This window comes from Ooceraea biroi, chromosome 5, assembly GCF_003672135.1.
Source record: "Ooceraea biroi isolate clonal line C1 chromosome 5, Obir_v5.4, whole genome shotgun sequence".
NCBI lineage: Eukaryota > Metazoa > Arthropoda > Insecta > Hymenoptera > Formicidae > Ooceraea > Ooceraea biroi.
In genome coordinates, this window is record NC_039510.1 from 3,233,657 (window position 1) to 3,260,497 (window position 26,841).

Below are 26,841 nucleotides of genomic sequence, written 5' to 3' on the forward strand. Positions count from 1 at the left end.
CGACATCGTTTCGAAGGGTTTTCGTCGCTGTAAAATTGTCTCGTTTCTTTCGAAATTTCGCACCAAAGACGCACCGTCGAAAGAGCAGCAAAGATGCTTCGAAATTAATACGGAACATCAGAGAAATTGGTCAATCGCTTCTCCCTTTGCTTCTCTTTCAGACAGAAATTACGCCGAGTTCACGCGGCTTACAAATCACAATGTTTTCGTGCAAGATTGTTTTCGCAATTTCAGTAAAATCGATATAACTTGTACGACAAATGCAGGAGTGAATCAAAAACTCATCAAATTTTCAGACTGAAATCTTGTTCGAGGTTGGCGTGATTTGCAATCCGACTTCGGGGAAGCATACAACAGTCGCATGATACAAAAGATACAATAAATCGAGCAAAGTTGGTGTAATTTCACCGGTCACCATTCCTTTCCATTTTTCTTCTCGTTTCTTTTTACACGCAATAAACGCATTTTGACTCGTGTGTGTCGCGTCTCACCAACAGATATCGCATTTTTTCCGCACTATATAAAAAATTTACACTATTTATAATTAAAAATCGCGATGAAACGTTCTTTTTGCATTTTTCTTCTTCTGATACACGAGGGGAGGGGAAGGAGCCTAAGTAGAGATGGAGAGAGAAAGAGAAATATATATATATATATATGACGACAGAGCGCAATAGGTGTATAAATGTGATTTTCTACCCCTAGAGACGTCCATACCAAGTTTTCCGAGAAATAGAAACTTCATCGGAATCGGATAGATTAATGAGAGAATGTACTTCGAATACGTTATATCATATTTATAAATGTGATACATATGTGTGTGTATGTGTGTGTGTGTGTGTGCCGAGTTTATATGCGTATATGTATATATGTATATGTATATATATATATTTATATGCATGTGCATATGTGTATATATGTATATACGGTGCGAGTGCGGTAATATATGCATATACATATATTTACACATGCCTTACTAATTAGCAATAGGCAGAAACGAGTAATCAAATAGAGGAAAAGGGAGACCCGTTAATCAAACAATATGTCGATAGCATATTAGCAATAATAGCGACAATAATACACAATACAATATAATAATATATAATAATATAATAATAATAATAAAGGAGAGTGTATGATATAGGCAAACCGATAATCTTAACAGATAAGATATGAGATTTTGCGTTCGACTTTTTTCGCTCCGTACCTTTTTCTTTTATGCATGGTGAAGCTTCTTCTCGCTTAATTTATATATAGCTTCGCGTTATCGTTTCATGTAAATTTGACAGGGTGATCGATGAATCTACAGATGAGAGAAAGAGAGAGAGAAAGAGAGAAATAGAGAGTGAGAGTGAGAAAGAGAATACTTCTCGACCTTTTAATTTATACAGATGAGGCGCGCGCGCGCGCGCGAGATTATTACACACGGATGAAGGAACTATTTTTCTCGTCATTCTCCTTAAATATTATAAACACGTTTTACATATCTTCCGCGTTCATTCGTTCGTTCGTTTATCCGTAATTCGCGTCAACGTTCCGATGGCGTGCACAGGCCCTGCGCCCTGCGTCTGCGATTGAGGATGAGGTGGCGGTTGGAATGTCTGTCTCGAGAGAGGTTTCATCAACCGTACGTCTCGCCTCGTTTGTAACAGTGTCCATCCTGTGTCTCTGCGTGTATGTGTGTGTCTGTCTCTATGTATTAATATCGAACGAGCATGTTCCTCAGCGATTTTCGGAAAGATCGCTCAAGAAAGAAAGATTCGACCGTTTTACATCTTGTCGCAAAAGTGTACACTACCTTTTAATATTTAATTCGTCGTTTCAAGCCCCCTTTTAACGTTTCAACGAGAGCAATCGCCGCTTCGAACAGGGAGCGAGAGCGAGAGAGAGAGCGAAAGAGAAAGAGAAAGAATTACTTAAGAATTTGTCAATTTCTCGTTAATAAATCGTTATTTACAATATCTTACAAAGAAAGCTGCTACGTTCTTCCCTCTTCCCTTGTTTTCTCTCTTTTTACTTTTATACAGAGTCACACGTGTGCAAGTGACGCACTTGCTTTCATTTTTGTTTTATTTGCTGGTTTCTATATATCAAACATCTATGTCAACGAAATATATCATACATTGTACATTAGAAAGCGGTCGATAATCGAGAAAAAAGTTATGTATAAAATTTCACGATCTTTACAATAGCGTGACACACACGTCTGCCGCGCGAATTCAACGCGTGCACGCGCGTGCGATCCTATTGAAAATTGTTGAGGGTGTGCGCTCTCTTTTTCTATGTTTCCAACCGTCTCTGCGCGGTCTACATATAATACAATTGAAATACTCGTATGTGAGACGCGTGTGGATCGAATACGTGTTTTGTATATATGTGTGTGTGTGTGTGTGTGTATCCGAGAAGATGATGAGAGTGGGGCGAAGGAAGCGGATAGAGAATGGCGCAAACGGATTATAGATACACATGCATCGTGCACGATCTCCTGATGCTTTTGTTTCTCGTGAACGCGTTATATCATTTATACAATGTACAATGGTCTTCGGTATTTACGTTCCACGAACAGTAGCTGCAAATCATTTCAGGGAAACGGGGGAAATCGACATCTCTCTCCTATATATATATATATTTATATATGTATATGTATATATATGTATATATATGTATGTATAAATGAATTTTTTGTCCTAGGACGAATCCATGAAAAACGTTAATATCTTACAATCGGATACTCGGAAAGATGTAAATGAGCTCGATAAAGGAGGATGGGGAAAACCGGGGAGAGAGAAGCGTAATCTTAGCGGTTAAGATAGCAGCGTTAGAACGTAAATCATAGTTAAATTTAATATAATTAGTAATTATTATAATACATAATATTCACAGACTCCGTCGAAAAATAGAATAGGAGGGAGGGAGGGAGGGAGGGAGGGAGGGGGAGGGGGAGAGGATACGAGGGAGAAAAGTTCCCGTGAGAAATAAAATATTCATTGAATTTATCGTCGGTCCTCGCATATTTTTTTCGGATATTCGTACCTATACACATTCGTTATTTACTTATATCACAATTTACAAAATTTGAGATGATCTCAAGAGAATTCGAAGGATGGGAGATGCGGGGCAGCGGGAAACGAGAAAGAGAGGGAGCGACAAACGTAAAAACCGAACAAAGGAGATCGGCGTGAAACTCTTGTCTCTCACTTTGCTTGCTTTTCCGTTTCCGTCTTCTTTTTCCCTCTGTACGTGTCACGTAATCATTCTCTGCACAAATATCAAGCGAAAACAAGAAAAAAAAAGTAAGATGAAACGAGGAATAGTTTTTTCCTTTTGGAACCTTCGAAGGTTGTCTCGACGTAAAAAAAAGAAAAGAAAAGAGAAAACCAAAAAAGAAAAACACAAAAGAATGAAAAATAAAATGAACGAAATAATCGATCTCTGTGTAAACGTTCCAAGCAGTCTCAAGGGGACACAGATCGGTTAGTCGGGTCAGGTCCAGGTCAGGTCCAGGGGTCGGTGCCCGATTCTCATTCCCATGTCAAACGCTATTCTACATTTAAACAACATATCTATAACTCCTAAGCTCCTACTACTTCTCAGTAATTCAGCATGTTCTCTCGCCTGCTCGATCAATCGCATACCGCGCGTTAAAAAATAATACTAAGCAGCGCGACTGTGTGTAAAAGAGGAAGCGGCGCGGTATACGCAGGATCGGGAACGTCACACGTACGCGTGGTTCGTACGGTGTATACCTCTCGGTTACAACCATCGCACAAGTCGATATAAATGCATGCAGCACTAAGAGCTAACTGTCTAAAAACTCGGTCCGATTTTCGTCGCTCTCGCGGATGGTCGCGGTGTGTTCGGGTCCATCATGCGTGGTTGTCGTGTTCATTCAGCGCGTCGTTCGTTCGCTCCGATTCGTCATCTTTACCGGACTTGCCAATGCAGCTCTACATTTTCTACGACAGAGCTCTCTACTTCTCCGCCGAATGCTCCGAGGACTACGTAACGCGTGTGACAGACCAGTGTTGTTACTCTACTACGCACGACTCTGCCAGTGAAATCTCTTAATACATAACACGACGTATCGCAACGAACGCAATGACACAGGACAGCCGATAGCTCGGCGTGTCGTTCGTCGAGCGCAAACTCGACGAACCGATCATCCTGTGGGAAACGCGCTAATCGTTCGCTAATCGGAAATTATAGCGCAACTTCCATTTGGTAGTGCGAATATCTTTTTTTACGTAGATGATACTGCCCGCCTCGCGCGCACGCATGCGGGAAAGATACGTTTCGCGAAACGATAGAAAAATGCGTCATGACGTATCTATTCTTTGTTTCCATCACGAAGATCAGTCTTTCGTGGAACTCGCGTCGAGGTAAACTAGTCGTGATGTTGTTGATCTCGCGTTGCCCAGTCCCGAGGAAAATTGTCATCGTGCAAGAGCGCTTCTTTCCTTCTTTCTTTTTACACGCAATAAACGCATTTTTATTCGTGTATGTGTGTAGGTAGGTACGTGTGGGTAGGTGGGTGTATCAATTTTTTACGATTGAAAAAATAAGAAAGGTCGTTCACTATATAAAAATGATTAGCAAGTTTCTCACGAGAAACGCGATGTTCAAACATCCTCTCGACTTTTCGAATGGGACGCAGGGCAAAACGAGAAAATCGAGGGACCGTCAAAATTGATCATTCTCGTCGATAAATAGAAGAACAGATCTCGCCAAAGTAAAACGAGGGATAGCGGTTAACGCGAGTGTCTACGGAGGTTGTAGTTTCGCTTTCCTCTTTCCTATTTTCTTCTTGCGCGTAAAATTTCCATGTCCTTTCTTTTTTTCCGCGACGGAGGTAAGACCGCGCATGCACGCGCGCGCGCGCGTATTTATAAAACCTGTGTCTGTGGTTGACTCGACGTTGACACCGGGCCGGACGCCGCGGATGCGGGTGGTCCGATCGGGCCGAGGTCGCCGCCACTGCCGCTCGTCGACGCGCTGGCCGACGTCGCTCCGACTCCCATCGCCGAGGCGGTCTTCATGAAGAATTTCTCCAGCTTCACGATGATGTGCTTGCCATAGGTGTACTTGCGCAAACTTCCCAGATGTGGGCGAATCTTGTGCATCAATACCTTACGCTGCGCTGGTTCCGCGACGTCGATCATTTTCTGCACGACGTAATTAGCGTACTGATCCTTCATCATTACGTTCAGAGCGCTGCTCGAAAGAAAAAGGCAGAGTTATGCGACGCTTGAACCTGGAGTAACGTAGCCGGACGAGCTCGTTGAACGAACGCGATAACAACTATACTTACTTGTCATTGAAGCCGCAAACTTCCTCGATTAACACAGCGCGTTCCTGTCTCGTGGCATGAGTCACGCACTTCTCGACGACGTTACTTGCGAATTTGTGTTGGGACAAAGCGAGCACCTTGCCTCTGACACTGCTGATCAATTGTGCCTTATCTTCCGGTTTTCCGTGCTCTACGAGAGAACAGATTTAAGTTTCGTTATTAGATATTTGTCAATTGTCAATACATGTTAAACGTAATATCAAAACCGAGCTTTACCGAGGACATGTTGTATGACGTAATTGCCGTATTGATCCTGAATGAGTTGATCAGTAGCAGCGTGTAGCTCCTGTAAAATTCCCTGCGTCTGCTCCGGCGTGCAATGTTCAAGGATACGTTGAATTACTCGGCAACCATATGGATGTGTACTAAGGGAATAGACCTGTCCGGCGAATGCTCCTATCACGAACTGTAGCGCTCTTGGTTCGACGCATTCGATACACTTCTGTACAACGTGGTTCCCGTTCTGATCCTTCACGCACTTCAACACGTGCCCGTCCAATTCCCTGACGATTTCCTGCTGTTGTTCCGGCCCGATTGATTCGAGGGCTTTCTGTATCACTCTACAACCGTACATCTGTAACGCGAGTGGCAGGACGTGTCCTCGAACCTGAAGAGAAGAAAATGAGAGGGATTAATCTAGAAAATAAAACGTAGAAAATCGCTCAAAGAGACACTCTTTTACTTGTAAATTTTGAACATGTCAGATCATTCTGTGCGTAATCACGTCACTAATCAGATGACACGCAAAGTGTTTCGTCATGTACGCGATGATAAAATCACCGCTAATCGACTAAAACAATTTTTACAGCGTAACTAAAAAAGAACTCACCTTCTGAGCAAGTGTTGACTTCTGTTCCGGTGTACCGTACTCGAAGAACTTTTGAATGACATAATTTCCAAAGACGTCTGTCATGAGCGAATACGCGGACGAGAGGATCTCCTGGAACACGAGCTGTTTCTCGCTGGCCGAGGCACGTTCCAACTTCTGTTGGATGAATCGCGAACCATGCTGATCTTGACTGAATTCTACTATGTGATTAGCCAAATCGCGCAGCTGAAGACTCGGGTATCTGTAGAGAGAAAGGGACACACGTGTAATTGATAGTAATTGATAGTGCGCTGCATTACCACTAATTGTGATTCTTCGGTTGTTTCGAAACCGACCTGTTGTTTCGAAAATCTTCTAATAGACGAGATCGCCCGCCGGCGTTCTTATCGCTGATATTAGCGGCGCCTCCACGTCCGGGCTTACCCACGAGGTTGGGAAACAGAGAGCTACTTGAGCCAAACACTCCATTGGCTGTCAAAGCAGGAACTGTGCTCGCACGAAACTTGGCTTCGGCACCGGGAGCCGCTGACACTCTACTAGCTCCTCCAACAAGCCCACCCAGGGATCCCCCTATGGTCGGTGGCGGTGTCAGTGACAATCCAAGTGGACTCGGTGACGCGGTAACTGTACCTGAATGGACAAATTGAGTTTATGCTGAAATTCATGTTTTAATCACAGTCTCACCTCGATTATAATTCTCGGAATATAATTATGCACTATACATTATTAATGAGAGGCAATGTACAATGTACAGGTTTTGATTCTGGGTAACGTGTTGTGTTAAAAATCACTACGTACTACAATGATACTACTACACTGATCGCACCAAGATTCATATATAGCGGGCGTTTACTCGCTTTCAATTCAGACATCGGGAAGCAACATAGTTTTGTACATACATGTTGGGATGACTTTAGAGAGTGGAATGGTGCATTGTAACCATGTATATGCCGAGTTTATGTATATCAAAGCATGTGTACAAATGAATCACGACATATTGTATTATAGACAATAATGTACAGCATAATCGAGCGCCTATGATGTTTCCAAGATGCCAACGCAGCCAGGTTTAACATCCTATACATTGAATCAAGTTTCACACGCGACCAAACGGTCGATCCTTACCGAGGGCGCCGTAACTCTGAGGCCACTTCGCCCGGCTATATTCCAAGCTTGGACTGAAGGCTGAAGTATTTCTATCAAAGGAGTCTCGTCTGCCGGTCGAGGACGCACCGAGGCCTAAACCTGCACACAAGACGCACACTGTCATCTTAACACACGAGCTGCTCGAGAGGAGACAATCATCATGTATCGAACGTACTAAGAAACGTAACAGTGAATAATTAACACCTCGACACAAACGCTCTATTGGAGAAAAGCACGTCACTGATGAGAAGGACTGACTACGTTCAACACGAAGATACAAATCGATTATAATATTGTGAAGCATGCAAATATCTCACGTTGTTTTTCTTTTTACATAAAAATCTACACACACCACCAACGCAGAAAGTCCGAGCGAGTTCTCCGACCCGGGGGAAAAAAGCGCTCGAGCCGGATACCTCCGCGAACGATCTGCGATCCACATTCTTGTGCGAACTGGAGACTACGTACGATACTACGAGGCTTACATAGATCTATGGAAGGATCTTTGTGCAATCTCTGTTCGCCAAAAATGTGGATTCGGAACTTTACTTGAAAAAGCAGAAAGAGCAAGTGGACGGTTAGAGACAATTCTCGTCGAGGGAGACGCGACGAGAGTATACCTGTGTTCTGTAGTTGGGCGGGTGAGCCTAATGCTCCAAGGGGGGAGCCGCCGTATCCTAGAGCCGCTAAACCTGCGGCGAGTCCCGAGCCCTGCTGCTGCGCCTGTTGCACCGCAACTGCCTGGGCTTGCGCGACCACTGCTGCGCTGCACGCTGCCAGACCTGCACCAAAAGCCCGCGAACCCATACGCGATCTCTTAGTCGTCGTAAGTGTGATTAGCGCATGTTACCGAGCCTTACACCGTCTACAGAAAAGCCTAGCGCGGCACTATGGCATCACGTACACGCGATCATGGGATAGTGCAGATAGAGGAGACTTTCGACCACCCATATAACAGGTGTCGCCTCTCTTTTTTATCCTCCATCACTACAGCCCAAATCTGCAAGACGCGGATCGTCCTATCAATGGTTCCTTTCTCTTCCTTTTAGTCACAATGTTACAGTGCCGGTGTGGCGCGTGTTTTACAACGTATTTACAAGAGGAGTATAGACAAGTTAACGATGGCACGCCTACTATTATAATCGTACGTTCGTGGCACATAGTCATGCATTACACACGTATTACACGGCGAGGAAGGGACAGAGAAGGGAGAACGATCTTTACAAGATGTTACATGACTTTACAAGATCTTTCTTACAAATGTTTACAGAGAAGACGATACGAGCGTCTGGATCCTCGATGGACTCACCTAAGCATTCCCCGGGCGTAGCGTTGCTGTGCGACGTCGGGGTCGGTTGAGAATATAGATTTGGTGGTGGCGGAGCAGGCGGACCTGGTGGAGGCTGAGAGGGAGCCCTGTTTACCAAAACTGGCGCAGGACTGACCAATCTCATGGGGGTCGCCGTCGAACTTAGACCGCGCACGCCTCCCATTACGATGGAACCGTTTTGATCGTAGTAGGCTGGTATCACCTGATATTGACCCTGAACCTGCAAAAGCAATTATTTTCTTATTTTCTAATTCAATCGTACTTGCGCGGCACTTTTCTCTGTGTCAAAGTTAAACGTCTCATTTTGTAGGTCGAGAGGCCTGCGAGTATTCTGCGACAATTCACCTTTTTCTCTGCTCGTTCCGGCAAAATATTCAACCGGATTTGAGAAGGAGGACGTGGCACCCACTAATTGGCACAATAAGCGCGCCTCGTCGTATACGTCAAGTACAGAAACAAGTATCATCGGTTAGCCGCGACACGAGCAAAGCGAGAAAATAGCTCTCACAAAATTAGAAACACGTCTAATTCGCAGTACGCGCTAATTCGTGAGCTCTCTACCTACCCCGCGCCTCGTCGAGTCTAAATTTAGCATCTTTATTTAATGACCATGGTTCACGCATCATAGCGATTTATTTCTAAACACGTGCAAGCGCGCTGTCTGCTCCCGGGTTTTGTCTCCGTGCTTTCGCGTTTAACTTTAACTGGACTTTAAATCTTAATCGAATAAAAAGGAAAAAAAAGGAAAATTTTTAAATGTTCCATTTCCGCACATGTCGCAAAATATGATTTAAAAGATACAATTCCTCAGAGAATAACTTTGAGAGAATATTTACTTTTGTCAAAATCTTAATTGTCTTTGGAGTAATTTCAAAATAAAAGATTATAGAAATTATACATTATAAGAAAGATTATAGAAAATTAAGGAAAGATTAGAAAAAAAAAAGAAATAAGTCTTATATTCGTTATATTTCTATCATTATATTCTAAACTATTTTTATAGCCATGTAAAAGACTGGCTGACTACTAACCGTCTGTGCCAGGTTGTTCGCGGTGTCCTGCGCGGCAGCGGCTGCGGCTGCCGCCGATGAGGGTGTAAGTGGTCGTCGAGGTGGCGGTGGCGCGGCTGCCTGAGGTGGTGCCTGTGGCAGCAACCCGGCAGGGTATACCCAGGGCCCAACTCCATAGTACTGCGGTACCACTGGTGGCGGTGCACCGGCTATCAATGCTCCTACGTAAGGCTCTTGACCGCTGATAACGGTATACGGGGCTGTGGGGAAGTTTTGCTGCTGTTGCTGTTGTTGTTGCTGTTGCACCTGTGACGCGGCCAGGTACTGTTGTTGCTGCTGTTGTTGCTGCTGCTGTAGCAATTGCAACTGTTGCGGTGTGGCACCCTGCGGCTGGCTACGGAACAATTGCTACGGAAGAAAAAGAGAAAAAAATTATATAAAAATATAAGACGTATGAAAAATATATTTATAAAAGTTGACACAATTTCTACCTGACTTGTACATGCTACAAGTTATTATTTTATAACACTAAAAAATGTTCATAACTCTCTGATGGAAGTAGGCCTGCGTAGATTTTAGCATCTCTAAACTGGCGAATTAATGAATCTCAACAAGCGAATCGTGCCAGCGGGCAAAGCGGCCCTTCGGTTTCAAGGCTCGATGACGACATCGTGTTATCGGCATAATCGTGCGGCCCGGGTTTCAGCACGAGGATCAAGGTCGAAGGCGGGCAGTGCCGCCGCTTTCAAGCGGCGTAAAAGACGGCTACAGCCGGCGTTACAGTCGAGGAAGAGACAGCCGAGGCCTCCTCTGGTTGGTGATCGGGGCCCGGAGTTCGACGACCCCCCGCGGACGTTCACCGACATGCGTTCGCCTCCTCTGCGTTAGCGGACCGGTGAGATCGCCGTGGACTTTTTAATTGACCGACAAACGTGTCATGCCGTGCGGTTCCGCGATTCGGCGTGACGCGACACGCAAAACAGAGACGAAAATAACAACCAAAAGTAAGACACTCGAAGAAAACAAGATATTTTATCCTTACGTATATTTGATGAATATACATCAAGCCAAATTAAATAAACTTACTGTTTAATAAATAAATTCGGACCACGATTAATTACTGTCTTGAGATGACATTAAACGTGTTACAACTCATAACTGACGTTGCATAACAAATTTCCAGCTGACTCATCAAAAGTATTAAAAAAGTTCTTGGAGGTTCATTTTCGAATCAAAACGAATAAAAGATGTAAATATGGAATTTCGCGAATTATATTGAGAAAAATAATTTGCAGATAAGTTTTATTTTTTTTTACTCGATAATAATATATTTATCGCTTGGCACATTACAACACGAGTTTTACGAGTTTAAATACACGTGCTGGTAACGATCGATAAATTTAATAAGATTATCCGTCCGAGTTTCTCTGGTCTTGAGAGACGCGCGAGCCAGAAAATACGTAGAAATGACGGCAGAAACGACTAATTCCTCGCACGGAGCGTAGAAAACTTAAACCATTCACGACACGCTCCAGCCCTAAGAGGCAGCGATGCGTTTCGGGTATTCACCTCTTCCGGAAACGGCTCGAGCTTGAGCCAAGGCCATAGTTACACTTGACCGTTGTTCTGTGCACGAGAATCTAGAGAACTCTGCCATTTTCTCTAATGGACGTTATACATTTTACCTAATTAGCAGCAAACTCCTCTTCGCTTATTAACATTGCGCTCTTTATTGCTCAACGCGATTAAAGTCTAGCGAAAACTGGGTGATTTAATAATGCTTTGGCAATTAACGACGATGCATTCAACAGCTTGTATCTTTGATTTAAGAAAATGTGTATTTTGGTTCGTCTAAAGGAAAAAAAAGAAAAAATGGACGAGAAATGGCGCAGTCATCTATCTTTTGATCTCCACAATGTAACGTTAACGCGTTTTACGTTGCGGTGGCCGCCGGAAAAGAAAAAAATCGTATATCTTGTGGAAAAATGCAGTTTAATAAGGAACATTACGTTGCAGGAGAAGCGCGTGCGAGATACGAGCGGCTCATTAAGGTCGATATATCGCGCCCAGAGGTTTTTTCCCTTCCTCGTTGAACCGTTAATCAAAGAAGCCCCGTCATCGATTGAAACCCGAACTGGCGTGGCGCCGACCGATCATTAAGATACTAATAGTGTATCCTACGCGCGATAGAGTCCGTGTTTATCCTAGCTCGATTTGTTTAATAAAATCATAATCTTATCGTGCTGATTGTGGACGACCCAGCTCATAACGCTAGCCGCATCGCTAAATTATTTCTTTGCAGCTCGATACGGCATCACCGCCGTGAATTTAATTAAAATCAAAGACTTCTGTTCGATGCGGAAGTGGTGCGCGCAAGTCGCCAAGAGATTCCAAATCCTCCGATATTTTACTCGTAATTCAACTCTTTTTTTACCGCATACCGTTTCATTACTTTTTTTTAAGCTTGTAAGGTATTGCGAGTCCGTCGAGGTGTCGACAGGTCAAAAAAAGAAGAAAAGAGAGAGAAACTGGGTGAAGCACATCATGTCGATTTTGGACGGGGAGGCAAACAATGGAGTCGTGTGCATTGTCGTGAGTGAGAAAGGGGATGAGTTATATACGCCCCTGTGAAATGTGAGTCATTGTTGAATACGTAAGGCTTCCATCGGACGGCGGCTTACAAATCCGCCCGACAATATGGAGCCTGATTTCCTCTCCGTTCGAGATATCCGTCGCGATTATCGCCGCATTCTTCGCCAACTCTTGTACAAGTACAAACGGATCAGCGCGAACCCAATTACTAAATTCCCGTTGATATTTCGGAAAAATTTACGTCAAAGAGATTCTTTAAAATATCATCCCATAGCGTCAAAGTTGTTTTTTCTGCTGAAAATGAAAAACAATAACCGATGCTCGCGTATAAATTAATAGGAGGCAACCGCGACAATAAAATGTCAAGTTGTCGATAAATGCTATTGCTTTTGCACAACAGTTATAAACAATTTCAATCAGGGTTGACGACATTCCGCGCGTGAAATACGAACAGCGCATCGAATGGTATTCGACGTGGGGAACTCCCCCTCATCAACACATCGAAAGTGTACATCATTAATTTTAATGGACGAGATGCTACCGTACGGAGAACTCCCTGGGCGAGAGAATCGCAGCTCATTACAAAATCGGAACGGAATCAATTAAAACATATAAATTCCCTCGTTACCGTATCAACGTATCATTGTCCTGCGATAATGAATAGATCGTCGGGCTCTTTTTTCTTTTCTCTTTTTCCCTACACTCTCATCAGTCCGGATAGACTTTCACTGATCTACGATACCCTACTTGTCGCCCTGGAGAGTCGCTTATATTCGCACTCTCTTTCGGTGAGTGCGAGGAATCTCTCATTACATTCTCGCCATTTTTATTGCATTTTTACTGCACACTCTCTCGTTGTGTAGCTATTCGCGCGAGCAGGCACGAAGAGAAGCGAATCTCTTGCCCACGAAACCGAATCGAGGGATCGGCGAGCGAAAATACATAGGATCACGTAGGATAATCAATGATATAAGAACGATTAGGATTAGGTAAGAGGTACGCGCGGTTGCTAAATTCCTCGCAAGTCACCCGCAGGAAACGGGTTTGAGAGCGACGTAAGTTCGACGACCTTCCACCGTGCGCGCGACTTCGTTTGCCTTTCATAATCGCGTGCTTTAATATTTATCGCAGCTTCGTCCATCTCGTCGCTCCGCGTGTATCTCGGGGACGCCAAACGGTTCGACTCTGTCGGCTATCGATTCGGTCGCTTCTCGCCCGACGACGATCTCTTCCTGTTAACGGCTCGCGTTCATTTCTCAGGCGGAAATTTTATTACGAGTAAAATGATTTCAGTGACAAGCGCGACTTCGACTCCTTCGAGTAAAGAGACATCAGCATCTCGCAATTTTGCGAGGCAGCTTTATTTCCGACTTTTTTCGGAATACAAGTGGTGTCACACGAGGACTCGGGAATAATGAACGAGCTCTCCGTATAAAATGAATGAGCGTTTACCGGTTGTCAGCTGACTGGTAACCGACGCCAGCGAGAAAAAAATACGCTTTACGCGGAAGAGATCAGTTTGTCGACGCTCCACATCACGAAACGCGACAGAGATCGAATCATCAACATTGCGCGCATAATGCAGGTATCTCGGTGATCTCGCATCCCAGCACACGGCTGTTTTATCGCGTCACATTGTCGCAATCGCGAAAATTAGCGGTAGTAACGCGGATGTCCCGCATCCAACATAGATCGCGATAACATTCCTACAACCTAGCATACACACATTTCCGTGTAAAAAATAATTTTTCCATTTAAAATCATAAGCGTTTTACCGTCATTCATTCTGAAAATTCCAGTCTGACGGATGCACGTATACGAGCGAGAGAGCGTGTTCGCGGAAGAGTAGTTTAACATCCGTGACAGCACCGATGAGCGTTGTCTCTCCTGCATTTAACGTTACCTTCTTTACTGGAAAATTTTTTTCGAATAATTTATCATCTTCAGAAATCAAAAAACGATAGAAACAAACGTTGCGAATATCGATTGCTCGCGACAGGCGATATTCGTCGAGGTCGAGTATCGCGTGAAATAAAAGTACGACGACGACAAATCTCTCGAAGCGGCCGAAGCCCGTTACTTCACCGCTTCGGAGCACCGTTAGCTCACCTGGCTGCGTGTACGGAATATACAGGGTGCCATGGACGAAGAGGTTCGCGGTTCGTCGTACGAGAGAGATCCGTCTCCCGTTCCCCGCGACGGCGACGAGGTGCCTGCGTATCGTGCGATTCGTGTCACTTGATTTTACGAGCGTACGCTCGGGCGACGCCGAGAATGTGGAAAAACGACACCCCGTCAACCACGTCTCTCCCCTGACGCATATCAGTTGTGTGCTACGATACAGCGTATGTATGGACAACGTGGACCCGCGCTTTAAACGCGATCCAAGTAAAATTCCTATTGTGAATCCAGGTGCCATTGACCTCTGGCTTTGGTGAGTGGCGGATTACGACAGCGCTAGAGTGATGAGACGATGGATTGGTGTCGAGCAACGACTTGCTGATACTTGAAGTACCGTAATGCAGCATTAATTGCTTTATAATTTACAAACAAATATTTTGTAATTTTTCTATATTATATATATCTTGTTAATTGTAAAGAGATCCTTCAGGAACGTTACAGGCTGTATTTAGGGCGGCAATGCACGAGCAAAGAAATTCCACGTATCCGCGAGGCGTTAGCTTTTCAGAGCTTGTAAAGCCTCGTGATGGAAGCAACGTGAATTCCCTTCGGCGCATTTATCGCGACAAAAAGAGGTCAAGAGTCAAGGTGCTACCGATTGCGCAATTTTGAGGTGACTTGTGCAACTGCAATGAACTGCAACGCAAAATCCGCCTTAGGCTCTTTCTGATCCCGAGAGGGAAACAGCCCAATCACGCCAGCAATAATGAGACATTTTATTCATTAAGAAAACTGTAAAAAATTTCTTATTTTAGGTATCTTAACTAGATGTAAATCAATGCCACTTGAGAAACACGTGCGCAAGAAATACAAGAGCAGAACTGACTTATTAAATAAAATGAGAAATTGTCAAGAGACAGCCGAGATTTGACCAAGTCACGAACTTTGCGGATTATTCACTATACGTTGGTCGATGTATCGCCGACCGTGTACGACCGCATTACGGTCAATAAAGAGCTAATCTAGTCGCATTTCCGAAGCGTGTAATCTCTCGCACGAAACGTGCGAGTTGCAGCGAATATCGCGAGATTTGTGACGAGGCATCACACCGTACGCGACCTCATCGTTCTCCGCGAAGGCAGATATAAATCGCAGCAGCGAAAAAGGAAACAAAAGCCCGTAGTTATTTTCTATCTTTATGCTACAATTTATAAAACCTTTTTTGCCGGTAGCATAACTCTGCAATAAAATTGCATTTGTACCTCTAGGCAACCGTATGGTAAATTCGGTTCTTGCAAGAGTACAAGATCAACACGATAAACAAAATTTGATTCTTTCAACATTCATGGAACACGTACGCGATTTAATTACCGCGCAATGTGATTTTAATGGGTTTAATAATCGATTCAATTTTCCCGTATAATAACACGTGAAGTTGGTATAATTTCGGAATTCCCCACACCCTCGTAGCACCAATCATAATCCCATGAAAATTGTATTTCTGAGGTATTAATAATCGTGCTCTCTCTCTCTCTCCTGTAAGTCGCTCCTTCGAGATTTTACAAAAATCGATACGCATTACTTCCTCGCAAAATTACGTTGTCATGAATTGGACGCGGAGGACGAGGACGGGACCGTCGTAAATCGAATCATTTCCCCGAGGAGTATACTCGGTTCTCGTGGAACATTTACGCGACGCGGCGGAATAACGTCGCGGTGCATAGCCGAGTGCGATTTGCGAAACGGTGCCCGGACTGGCGATCCAGATTACGTGTCGTCGGCAACTTTCTAAGTGCACAGGTTGCGGCGAGCTCCGATTTCGTTCTCTCTTTCTCTTTTTCTCGCGATTCCGTCCGTTAATCGCTCGCGACCGTTCCTCCCGTGACGGAGAACCGCTGCCCGCTAAAGTTCCACGACGGAAACCGGTTCCACCGGCAGCGCGAACCGATCGATTTGACCCGAGCACACGGTCGATGCACAAATACCCCCCTACTCCTCCTCCCACCCTTCCTACTCGCCGATTGTACCGTTTTACCGGGCTCTCGAGTGATTCGAGCAACTTGTGGGGTTTAACGAAAAACGTCGCCGCAAAAAGATCGGTCTACATTTTTATCGTCGAGCAGGAGCAACTTGATAGCTACCGCCGGATGTACGTTCGGTCGCAATCCGATCGTGCAACGTGGAGAAAATCTGGAGGAGAGGAAGCGATAATCGCGGAAACGCGAGATGGAGTAGGGTGAACGATTCTCAGAGCACCAACGGTTGGTGACGGTGGAGAACACGAGCCGCGTTCTCGCGACGAGACGGGGAAAAAATTTCGCAAAGTGGAATCGCGAGACGGGGGTGGCACGTACATTCATTCGCGCGAGCTACCATGCGGCGCTGCTATTAACGAGTCAAGCCTCCCCGCATCGGGACTCGGAACAATGGCTATTGTCGCTACCCCGTATCATCCGTGCAGCAGCTTTCACGCCGAGACGTTAGCCTAGTTGCGAAATTCAATTAAAATAAACCGTCCGTGTTGGCGCGCGCGCGCGTCACGCTACCTCGTCGCAGGATAAAAAGGGAGAAGGTACGCGCAGGGTGGGTGCAGGTCGCGTGATAAGGGTCGCACGGCCACACCTTGATACCAGATATCCCTCTTCGCGGTAGCTTTTAGCCAAATGACGCGGATTTTATTATTGGGTGGTGCTGGCGGTCTCCTCTCTCAGGGGTGCGGCCGAGCTGTATACCGTCATCCCTCTGGCATTAATGCGCCGCCTCCGCCGTCGTTAACTGGCCTCGCCTTCCTCGCTTTTTTTTCCCTCTTCGCCCCCTAGACGAAACGGACACGACGACGTTACACATGGCGAAATCCGACAAATACACTCTCTACACGCGAGTCCGTTAGGACGATCGGGGATTGATCGGTGTAAAAGTGACCCGCGTGATCCTTGTTAGAATGGCCGGTGATTACTTTCAGCGCTTTCAACTCGTCGCATTATTCTTACAAAAAGATCTCTCTCCTCGCACATGGATACTCCGGTTGATGTTCGGCGTGCGAGAACATCGATTAAAGACACACTCGTGAGAATCGCGAGAGAAAACGAATTTCCTAAAGTTCTCACGATGGTAACGCACCGCGCGACTCATCACCGTCGGGTCCATTTAGTGAAAATAAATGCATGGAAAATTGCGCAAGAAAGCGTGTCGGTGCCACGAGTGCCGCACCGGGCGCATCGTTATAAACGCGATCTTCGATCGAGCTAATGAACGAAGAAATTGGAAAGTTCGATTCTCTCGAGAATAACAAATGGTTAAGTAACGAGCAAGATGCAGGGAAAAAAGGGAAACAAGTGTCGCGAGAAAGCGTATCGCGCCGAACGCTTCTCTCGCCAACAAGCCAAAATTTGTAATAAAACAATATTCTTTAACGATGATAAAGTCTTCTATTTACATATTTACGTGTCGGTGTTTGGGGAACGCTTTATATTGTTACGACAAAAACGCTTGACGGCGTAGAGAAAATTTGAAAAGTTACGAGGATAAAGATCGAGACGGAGGTAAGCCGTGCCGCAACGGCTTAAATGTGTGGTGAGTTACGTGCATAACTATGCATTTCCTTCGCGATCAGGGGAGGAAGAGACCATATCTCGCGTCTAATATTCACGCAGCCAAGAAAAATGCCTCGGAAAATTGCTTCCTCCGTCGAGATTCTCACCGAGCGAGCCAACCATCAGCGGCGACGGACGCGGAGGCGGAAAACGGACCAATTAATTTTATTAAGGGGGACGTGAAGTGACGTGGACGCGACCATGTTATATGCCCTACGCATCTTGCAATACGGCACAACACCGATTTTATGACGGCCGTAATCGCGTAATGGCCTGAGATACTCCGCGTTCACCACTAACCACCCTAGCCTACTCCTCGTACAAACAATTCCCGGTCTGCGTTTGTTACACGTCCACATGCACATAAATGGTCGTAGTACATACAGGGAAAACAGATCGTCTCCGAGACACGCCGAAGAAAGATCCGAATTTCGATAAGAAACGCGAAATAAAATTCTCCCTCACGATTGATTATTCGCGTATATCTAACATCGGAGGAAGGGGGAAACAGTTGACGGCAAACTCTGCGAGGGAACGCGCTCGCGTTTTTGACCATAATTTAGGCGCGACCCCCTGTGCACGACACGTGGCGATGTACCCATCGGCACCAGGCGACGTGATTCGATTTTTCCGGGCGGGCAAGAGAGCGGGCGAAGGTGTCTCGCGTGGCGATATCAGATTTATCATCCGGCTCGACGGACCCTCACATCGATGGATGGATGGATACGCGTAGATGGCCAGGTTAGCGGATGGATGGACGGATAAAGATGAGGCGGGATAGCCCGTGCATTCGCGCGCGTAGATCCGCGCGCGATCAATAACGCGCGTGGCAGCGCCATTACGCGCGATTCCAAAGCGGGGGGCATAAGCGGGCATTTTATAAACTTTGCTTATCAGATTCGCAGTGGGAAGAGGGCGGTAAGATGCGTCTACTCTTACCAGTCTACTATCACGAGGAAACGTAAAATGAGACGCGAGATAATCAAGACGGAAACGGGAACGCCGTGTGTTACGAGAGTATTGACGCGGCCGGTACCGGAAAATGGAGGCACACGGGAAGAAAAGGCCGGCCCCGGCCGTGGGTTGATTTTAATATCCCCCAGGGGAAAGAGACAGGGAGAGAGCGAGAGCGGGCGAGCACCAACGAGTTGTGGTGGATGTGACCTTTATGAAATGCTACAACCTTTGTGCGCCCTGATTGCACTTCTTCACGCACACCCTCGTTCATGTAGACACATTACCACCACACAATTCGCGCATACGCGACGCGTACGAGCGAGTCTTGTCACCGTTTCTTGTGCATTCTTTACGCTCGATGGTGCCTCGACCGAACGCGGGATGATCCTATGTCGAATCTACAGATCGAATTTACGGATCGCTCTTTTGTCTCGTAAAAGAGAAAGATCGTGTCCATCTAGCGCCCACCCCGTCGCTGCCAATTGATGACAGCGTTACTCGTTTTTCGATACACCCCGTATATATAGGGCACATTACCGCGCGTATATCACGCCCTGGGTGGTAGGCGCGCATCATGCGAGAAAGAAGGCGAACACGCCCGGCATGTATACATGCACGTGTACGTGGAAGAGAGCTTTCGTGCAAACCCTCCCCTGGAACCACCACCGTCGCCGCTGCCTAGTAGTAAAGTCCACTATGTTGCTAGACGCGGTGCAAACCGCCGTCGATCGATGAAAACGCGCGCGCGAGAGAGAGGAACGCGGGGTTTACATATGTTTTACGTAAGTTTATGCGTGACGCCGCAAGGATCGACGAGTGATGCCGGGGGTGGGCCACCCCCGCGCTTGGAAATTGCCCCGATCATTCGTAACTTTGCCGTAGGGAGAAGGATTCGTTGGATTTGATTACGAGATTACAACCGATGTTGGGTCGCGTCCATGCATCTGTCTATCTCTGGCAGCTTTTCGGATCGCTATCAAATAATTTAACGTTCAATGTTGCCCGTAAGCGAGTCGCGTACGTGTCGTCCAAGTGAACTCCGCTTGCACGTGTGGCTTATATCGTGCGTGAAATTCTCGACGAACAAGCCGGCGATGCTCGCAGGAAACGGAGAACACGTCGACCCGATGATCGCCCGACGAGCAACGGTACTCTGTTGGTCATAAATGCATGTGGCTGACCGTTAAGTCTACTCTTTTCACGTCTTTCCTGTGTCACACATCGACGTGCTTCGTCGCGTGCAGAGTTTGTGACGAGAGAAAAATTCAAATGTCAAATCGACCCGGAAGACAATCGTCACGAATTGATCTTGGTCTCTCGACAATCTCCCTCCCGTCACGGCGGAACCTTGCTCTTGATACTTACCACCTGACGTAATAACGCGCCAGCGAGAATGACGTTCCGCGTATGTGGAGCAGCGCGGTGTGGCACGCGCCAAGAAAAGCGATCGAATTTCACGTGCAGCGGACGGTTCACGCCACTCTTCCGCATTGAAATTGCAAGCGATAGACGCCGGGATTTTCGGTACCACCTAGCCCCAAATACGCGTGATAAAGGCGACAAAAGATGATCCAATCACGCGATCCTGACAACTTTGGGACATTGCGATTACCACGGTTCGCCGAGTTCGGAGAGCTAACTCTGTCGATCGTTATGAATTATCGACGCGATGACCGCAGATGTACACCCCCGATAGGCAAAACAATCCCACGTCGTTTTACTGCGCTTGACCGTTTATCGGCGGCTTCGTGTTGGAGTTAAAGCTGCGGTCGACATTAATTATTTACGCAGTTATACGTTTCTCGAATGTAGCTCGTAGCTTCAAAAGAAAAAGTTTGCCCGCGCGCGCGATTACACGTTCCTGTCTTATCCGGCTAAAGTGACGGAAGAGGCGGCGGTTTCCGGAGAGAAAGAATTGGCCGGCCATTCCGGGACGGAAATTCGTCGCGATAAGCATAATCGTGGATCGCGAATGTGAACAACGTTTTACACGACTAAATATTATAGTACACCCGGAGTCTTTGCTTTACGTGATGTGTAACTTCGAATTTTATCTGCAAACTTTACTCCAGTAGAGTTATGGGACAATTTTTCATATTACTTTAATGGTAAACTTGCGTTAAAATTATACACATGAGTGCACGTGCAATTAAGGTAATTCTTTCATTTCCACACGTATCATTTATATCTCTCTCTCATCTTCTACGTTAATTAATTTCCACGTAATCCGCCCATTTGCGATCGCGTTTGCGTAAATTATAAATCATTCGCAGGTGCTTTTCTCGAGTACTTTAAATCGCCACGTATTTAGAAAGCTCTCTTGTTAATTAACATCGTTGCACCCTCGATCGCGTGCTCGCGACAGCACACATTTCTTCCATTTTTCATGCGAGCTTTACCAGCCGTCCCGTCCTTGAAAAATCATCGCGAAAGTAGATGTCTCGAAATGAGGGGGTGAAAAGCCCCCTGTTGCAATTTGGTGAATCCAATTTCTGACACGCCACCAACATGAAAAGTACTCTACTCTAGCATGTTGATAAGATTGCAATTTGTCCCTTTGCCAGCCAGCTAGCCAACCAACGACGCAACGCATGACTTAATCTCGTTCTCTGACTCCTTCGCGGTACATTAAACGCGGATATCCGGAAGATTCGCGAATCGACATTGGCGAACGTGACGAACAAACGACAGATCGCCAATGTTCGCGAGATACGGTCGCATTCAACTATGCGCCAAGTGACTAACTAGGCGCGTCTGATAGTGCCCATATCTCTGCTGTTCGACGTAGGTGAACAGAAGCCCGACATGAACGAGAGAAGGCGCTATCTCGTCGCCATGCGTCGACTACTCAGCGGTAATGCGAGATCTCCGGCGTAATAAGAGATGCCTGGTAATTATTAAGTTACGAAACGCGGGAGGCATTGTGGGGGATATGCAAACCGCAGGAGGGTGGCAGAAGTTATTAAAATACATACAATCGCTCGCGAGTGTATTTTTCCGTTTTAGCCTTGCCCTCCGTTATCGCTCTCCAACGTGCGAGATTTAATTAGGCGCGATTAAGGGCGAAAACTCGTTTATTTCAATTCCAAGTGTCGACTTTCGCAGTCGAGAATATCGCGACTGTACTCGCCAAGTGTAACAAACCACAGAGTGTCACATTATACCTGGCTTGAACCTTGAAATAACACTCATGGTGAAACATGATTCAAAGTTGAATCGCGCGAGTAACGAAGCAATAAATTGTTAAACGCTCGCTATTGCGCGGCTTCCCTTTGCAATGCTCGTTTCAGACAAACGTTAAGTTTTGAGAGAGAGAGAGAACAAGGAATATGGTTTCAACGGATCATTTCCAAACGGCGATTCCTATCATGGACGAATAATTCAGCAATTAAATTAATGAGACGAGCGAAGCTGAACGTGAAGCCCGATACCGCGTGTTTTCACTCTCGACTACGTTCTCGTGAAAATTCGAGCGGCCGCGCGTCGCTTCACCGTAGAAAACGAGATGCATTGTGCATGTATACCTCGTATCAGAAGAGGGAATTGAAAGTGGGCGAAGTGCGGCAGTGCACCAGAAACTCGAGAATAAATCGCGGGACTGACGTGCGCTCGTGTACAGGGGAAGATACGTTCACAACGGACCGGGCACGGCCTGCTGGCTTCTCTTCGTGTCGTCAGAAGTGGGAAGTTAATATCCCCGAGTTTGTCTCCCGATGGAATTTCGCCACCGCGAATTCGGGACGGCGACGTGATCAAAGCTCATCGGGTCGGCCAGAGTAGCAAACTTTGCGACAAAGAGTGCCACGGAAGCTCGACGCTTCCACGCACTTCACCAACGTTAATTGCACGGACGACGGAGGCTTTTCGATCGTGCATCGGAAGATATCAAGGATTCATGTCGATCTATGCGCTATCTACTGCACGCAAGAGAGAGGAAAAGAGGGAGAGTACTTTCTCGAGCGGTAACAAGATTTGCAACGATGATTCGCGAGGACGAGATGAGGCGGCCACGGTCGCGAGGCTGATTTTCCGCGCGTGTCGATGCCGACAATGAGCCATAGAAATCGCCTGATGCACCTACAGAGAGACAGACGAGAGGAGAATATTGGACGATACTATTGAACGCGCGACGGAGTGACATTTCCTCCTGTTACGTGTGCAAACGTATATACCGTTTCTCGAGTATACATGTCGATCGAGCGCGAACACGATTTCTCACCGCGGGTTCTCGCGGACGACATGGAACGACATGGTCGCACCACGTCCAAATTACGTGCGAGAAAAAAGGAAGCGGTCGTGGTGCGTTAACGTTTGCCGCGAGCAAACAAACGGGACCGCGACCGTGAGAAGCTTCGCTCCTCGTCGCAGGAAGAGCGCAGCAGAGTTCGCCGATAAAAAATCAACCGTGACGAGGACTAGCACGCAAATGTTTTAATTTGTGATTCACCCGGTGTATACGCGATGTTGTATCCCGACACGCAACGGCCCGAGGATGCCGAGGTTCCGCGCGCGCGAGACCTTCATCCGAACGAGGATTCATTTACGAAACACCGCGTACGAATACGCGCAGCCTCGTTTTCCGCGCTTGAATCGCATTAAACTTTAAACGTCCGAGACTTTGCTTTATTATGCCGCGCCGGTGAGTTTTCAAATTCTGATACAACTTTTTTTCATATTCGACTCTCAAACATTCTTCTCTTGTAAACTGCGCGCGCGTTTTACTCGTGTAGAGATGCAAAACGAAAAAAAATAAAGACTACGCGGTTATTTCTTCAACGGGGAAATACTTTACATGATGGCGCGCTTGCCGTCGTTGCACCGAAAACGCTCGTCAGCTGCAGTGTGTCGGTTATCTTTTTATCGACGCGCCGGTCGAAACCTCATTCTCAATAGCCGCAGACTTCCGGATCTCGCACCACGAGCGACGGCCTCGTGCAGCAGTTGGTGCAACGGTATCTCGTGGAACCAACTAAAGAGGTAGCACGGGGAAGAGCGGAATCGGGTACGGAGAGAAACGTCGGCGGTGTGTTCTTAGCATTCCATCGAGAATCACGGTTCGCCGCGGCCTGTCTGAGCGAAACGGCACGCCGAAGGCAAGACGCAAAGATTCGTATCCGAGAGAGACAGTGGAAAAGGATCGTATCGTGCCGGCATCGCGCCATTGACGTCGCTAAGCACCCTGAACTTCCGCAAATCTTGCGAGATGCAATTGGACTTAATAGGACACTTGGACCTCGCTTCGTTCCTTCAGATCTGACGCAACCAACAATCACGCACAATTTTCAAATTTCATGCTCCGTTCGGTAAACGATCGGTGTGTCTCTGGACTTTTACATCGCGCTGATCACTCTGGTCGATTGCAAAAGTCTGATGAGACCGACCGGCGAACAAAGTTGCCGAGAAAGCGACGACGAGCGCGACTCATTATCTAGCGTTACTTCGTCGAGGATGCCTTTCCGGCCGATGTGGCCAGGAATCGACAAACAAAGCTACGGTCGTCGCTATCGCGAGTAAACTCGGCGTCGCCGTCGCACTCCGTCCATCCGTTTCCTATTCCGACATCTGCTTTGAATCATTGACCCACTACGAAACGCGACGTTTCCGCCTTCGTTGGCACTCGAAATAAAAATATCGAGGAATCGACGTGGGGGGAAAATTCATGAAAAATCAAGCTGCTCGACTTGGACATCTGTTTTTGCCAAATATATATTCTGCAATTTAAAATACATTTCCGACGTATAATGTAAAAACAACAGCCGGTACGCACAATGCTGCGCGAGAAATCCTGGTGAAACCGAGCAGTCCACGGCTGGCTGTGTGTGCGCGCGTCAAGCTCAGTTGACGCGATAATTAAATTTTCACCAACGTGGAAAAGAAAGACGAAAAGAGAGGCGATATCCATGGAATACGGGGCTCGAAATTGGAGAGAATGTTTCACCTGCGTGCTCGCCACCAATTGTTGATAAACGTTGATAAACGACGGGATGACGAATAACGCTCCGAGGTACGTAACGGATACGTTCGTATTAATCGAAAAGCCCGAGGAGAAAAATAATTACAGGCGATCTGCCTGAAAAGAGGATCGAGCAAATATTTATTCTATCTCGACATGTTAGCCGAGGCCAGATTAGAAAGATAAGGGAGATAAAAAGAGAAGGCCATCGATATTTAGCGCCGAGTGGCTAAAATATCGATGGCCGTTGCCCAACGCGTCTGGCGCGTATCAATTTCTTTTCTTTCGATTAAGATCGCCGAGGATTGCGTGTCGAGGCGAGAGGTGACTCAAGACGGGGGCAAATTAGATTTTCAGGGCCGAGGGAAGCCACGGGACGGCGACGAGGGATGGGCTTCGCGTTCGTATTACGACACTGTTCTCGTGCCCCCGAGATTCGATGCAACCAGAGCTGGGCTCTGTCCCTCTCTCTTCTCCTCTTCCTGACCGGCGGTAATAATTTTTGCGGTCGGCGGCGTGCGGTGTGCACGACGGCGACGAGGGAAAATCATTAGCGTGTGTACCGTTCGCCGGGCGTAGCGACGTCGACGGGATAATTAAATTCCTATTGGCAGAGACCCTATCGGACGAAACAGAGTTGTTACTGCGAGGAAGATTCGAACGACCGAGCAAACATTTTATCGTGCTTTTTTCATCGCATATGTAAAATTCTCCATTGTTTGCGCAGATAATTAAAAAATCCTGCAAAAAACGCGCTTGTGTAAAGTTCTTTCTTCACGCGCGTCATTATTCCCGAGCATTGCGGAGTTTGCTACGCAAACAGCGATTCGGTTCGAAAATTCGTCGGTTCAGGCTGAAATTGCACCAGGATACACGCGTGCCAGGCGCGGTCACGCAATCGGTCTCTTAATTATTTCGCGCGCGAGTTTCCGGACCGAAACGCTGCTAAATAAGAACGTACGAAATAATCTTTATCATGTATAATCGCGTATAAATAACTCCAGAGTTGCTAACTCCGGGACGGAATTTGAAAATATCCGAGCCGCTCGCTTCGAACGGACGTTCTCGTCGTCCTTAAAAAGCTTCGCCCTCGGGAACACTAATAAATGCCGCCACTTTTTTCATTTTCGCCGTTATTTTCCAGGCAGTTTGCCGCTTCTCTGGACTCCCTATGCGGCGAACTCACTCAAACCGTGCTTTATCAAGCATTTCAAAGCTACGGAGGACAGCGGGATGCACGAGTTTTTTCGGACCTGCAATTCCGAGGGCAGCCCGGAACGTAGCGCGAAACCGTGTCACGCGGAGACGCTTGAAACGAGATGAAAAATTTCATCAGCAGCCGCAAAAGCGATCAGACGCGCTCGTCTTCCTTAGAATTTTTCCCTTTGAATTTCTCCGCAGACGTGCGCAACGTGCCGAATAATTGCCACCATATCGAGAGTACGCTCCCGAAGGATCGCGTGAAGACGTGATCAGGAAAGAGGTAACAAACGCGTGTCTGTTGCTCGCAGCACGTGCGGTTACGGTGAGGCATCGAGGCGCGCACACACGATGGACGGGGCGGTGCGCGAGTATTCGAGCATGGCAATCTCGATAAATTATAGGCGCAAGCTCCACGGGTGCTTAAACATTTACGCCTTAATGGAATATGTTTTGCCGCTCCCGGACGACCCGAGCAAAGCCGACCGCCGCAGTGTGCCAAATAATTCGCGCGCGAGCGAGCGAGCGCGCTCGGGCGTCTTAAAGTTTTATTACGGCAATAAACTGAACCCCTCGCGGAGAGCCCCGTGAAAAATAAGGCGAAAGGTACTGGCTGCTGCTGCTGCTACTACTGTACGAGATGTCGCGTAACATCTCGCGCGAGTTCTTACGGGACATATCCAGAAGGTAAGAAAGAGGGAGGAGGGGGTGGAAAGTACGTTTGTGAGAACGTCGGGACAAATTCGAGCAATTTAGACATCTT

General features: G+C 46.7%; 1 protein-coding gene across 7 annotated transcripts in view; it reads right to left on the bottom strand.

The window, feature by feature from the left end:
- Positions 1-581: 581 nt before the first annotated feature.
- Positions 582-26,841, bottom strand: part of LOC105287670 (pumilio homolog 2) — a 58,555-nt gene continuing 32,295 nt past the window's right edge. For 4 of the 7 annotated variants that reach the window (XM_026969833.1, XM_026969832.1, XM_026969831.1 and 1 more), the window contains exons 10-18: positions 9,684-10,070; positions 8,632-8,872; positions 7,943-8,104; positions 7,302-7,421; positions 6,512-6,806; positions 6,177-6,417; positions 5,564-5,954; positions 5,309-5,477; positions 582-5,211 (exon numbers count right to left, since the gene is read on the bottom strand). In XM_026969833.1, the coding sequence (XP_026825634.1) occupies positions 4,884-5,211; positions 5,309-5,477; positions 5,564-5,954; positions 6,177-6,417; positions 6,512-6,806; positions 7,302-7,421; positions 7,943-8,104; positions 8,632-8,872; positions 9,684-10,070 (2,334 nt within the window). In that variant the 3' untranslated portion in view covers positions 582-4,883. The remainder of the gene's footprint in view (positions 5,212-5,308; positions 5,478-5,563; positions 5,955-6,176; positions 6,418-6,511; positions 6,807-7,301; positions 7,422-7,942; positions 8,105-8,631; positions 8,873-9,683; positions 10,071-26,841) is intronic. The other 3 variants (XM_020034392.2, XM_026969835.1, XM_026969836.1) reach the window with 3 other exon arrangements.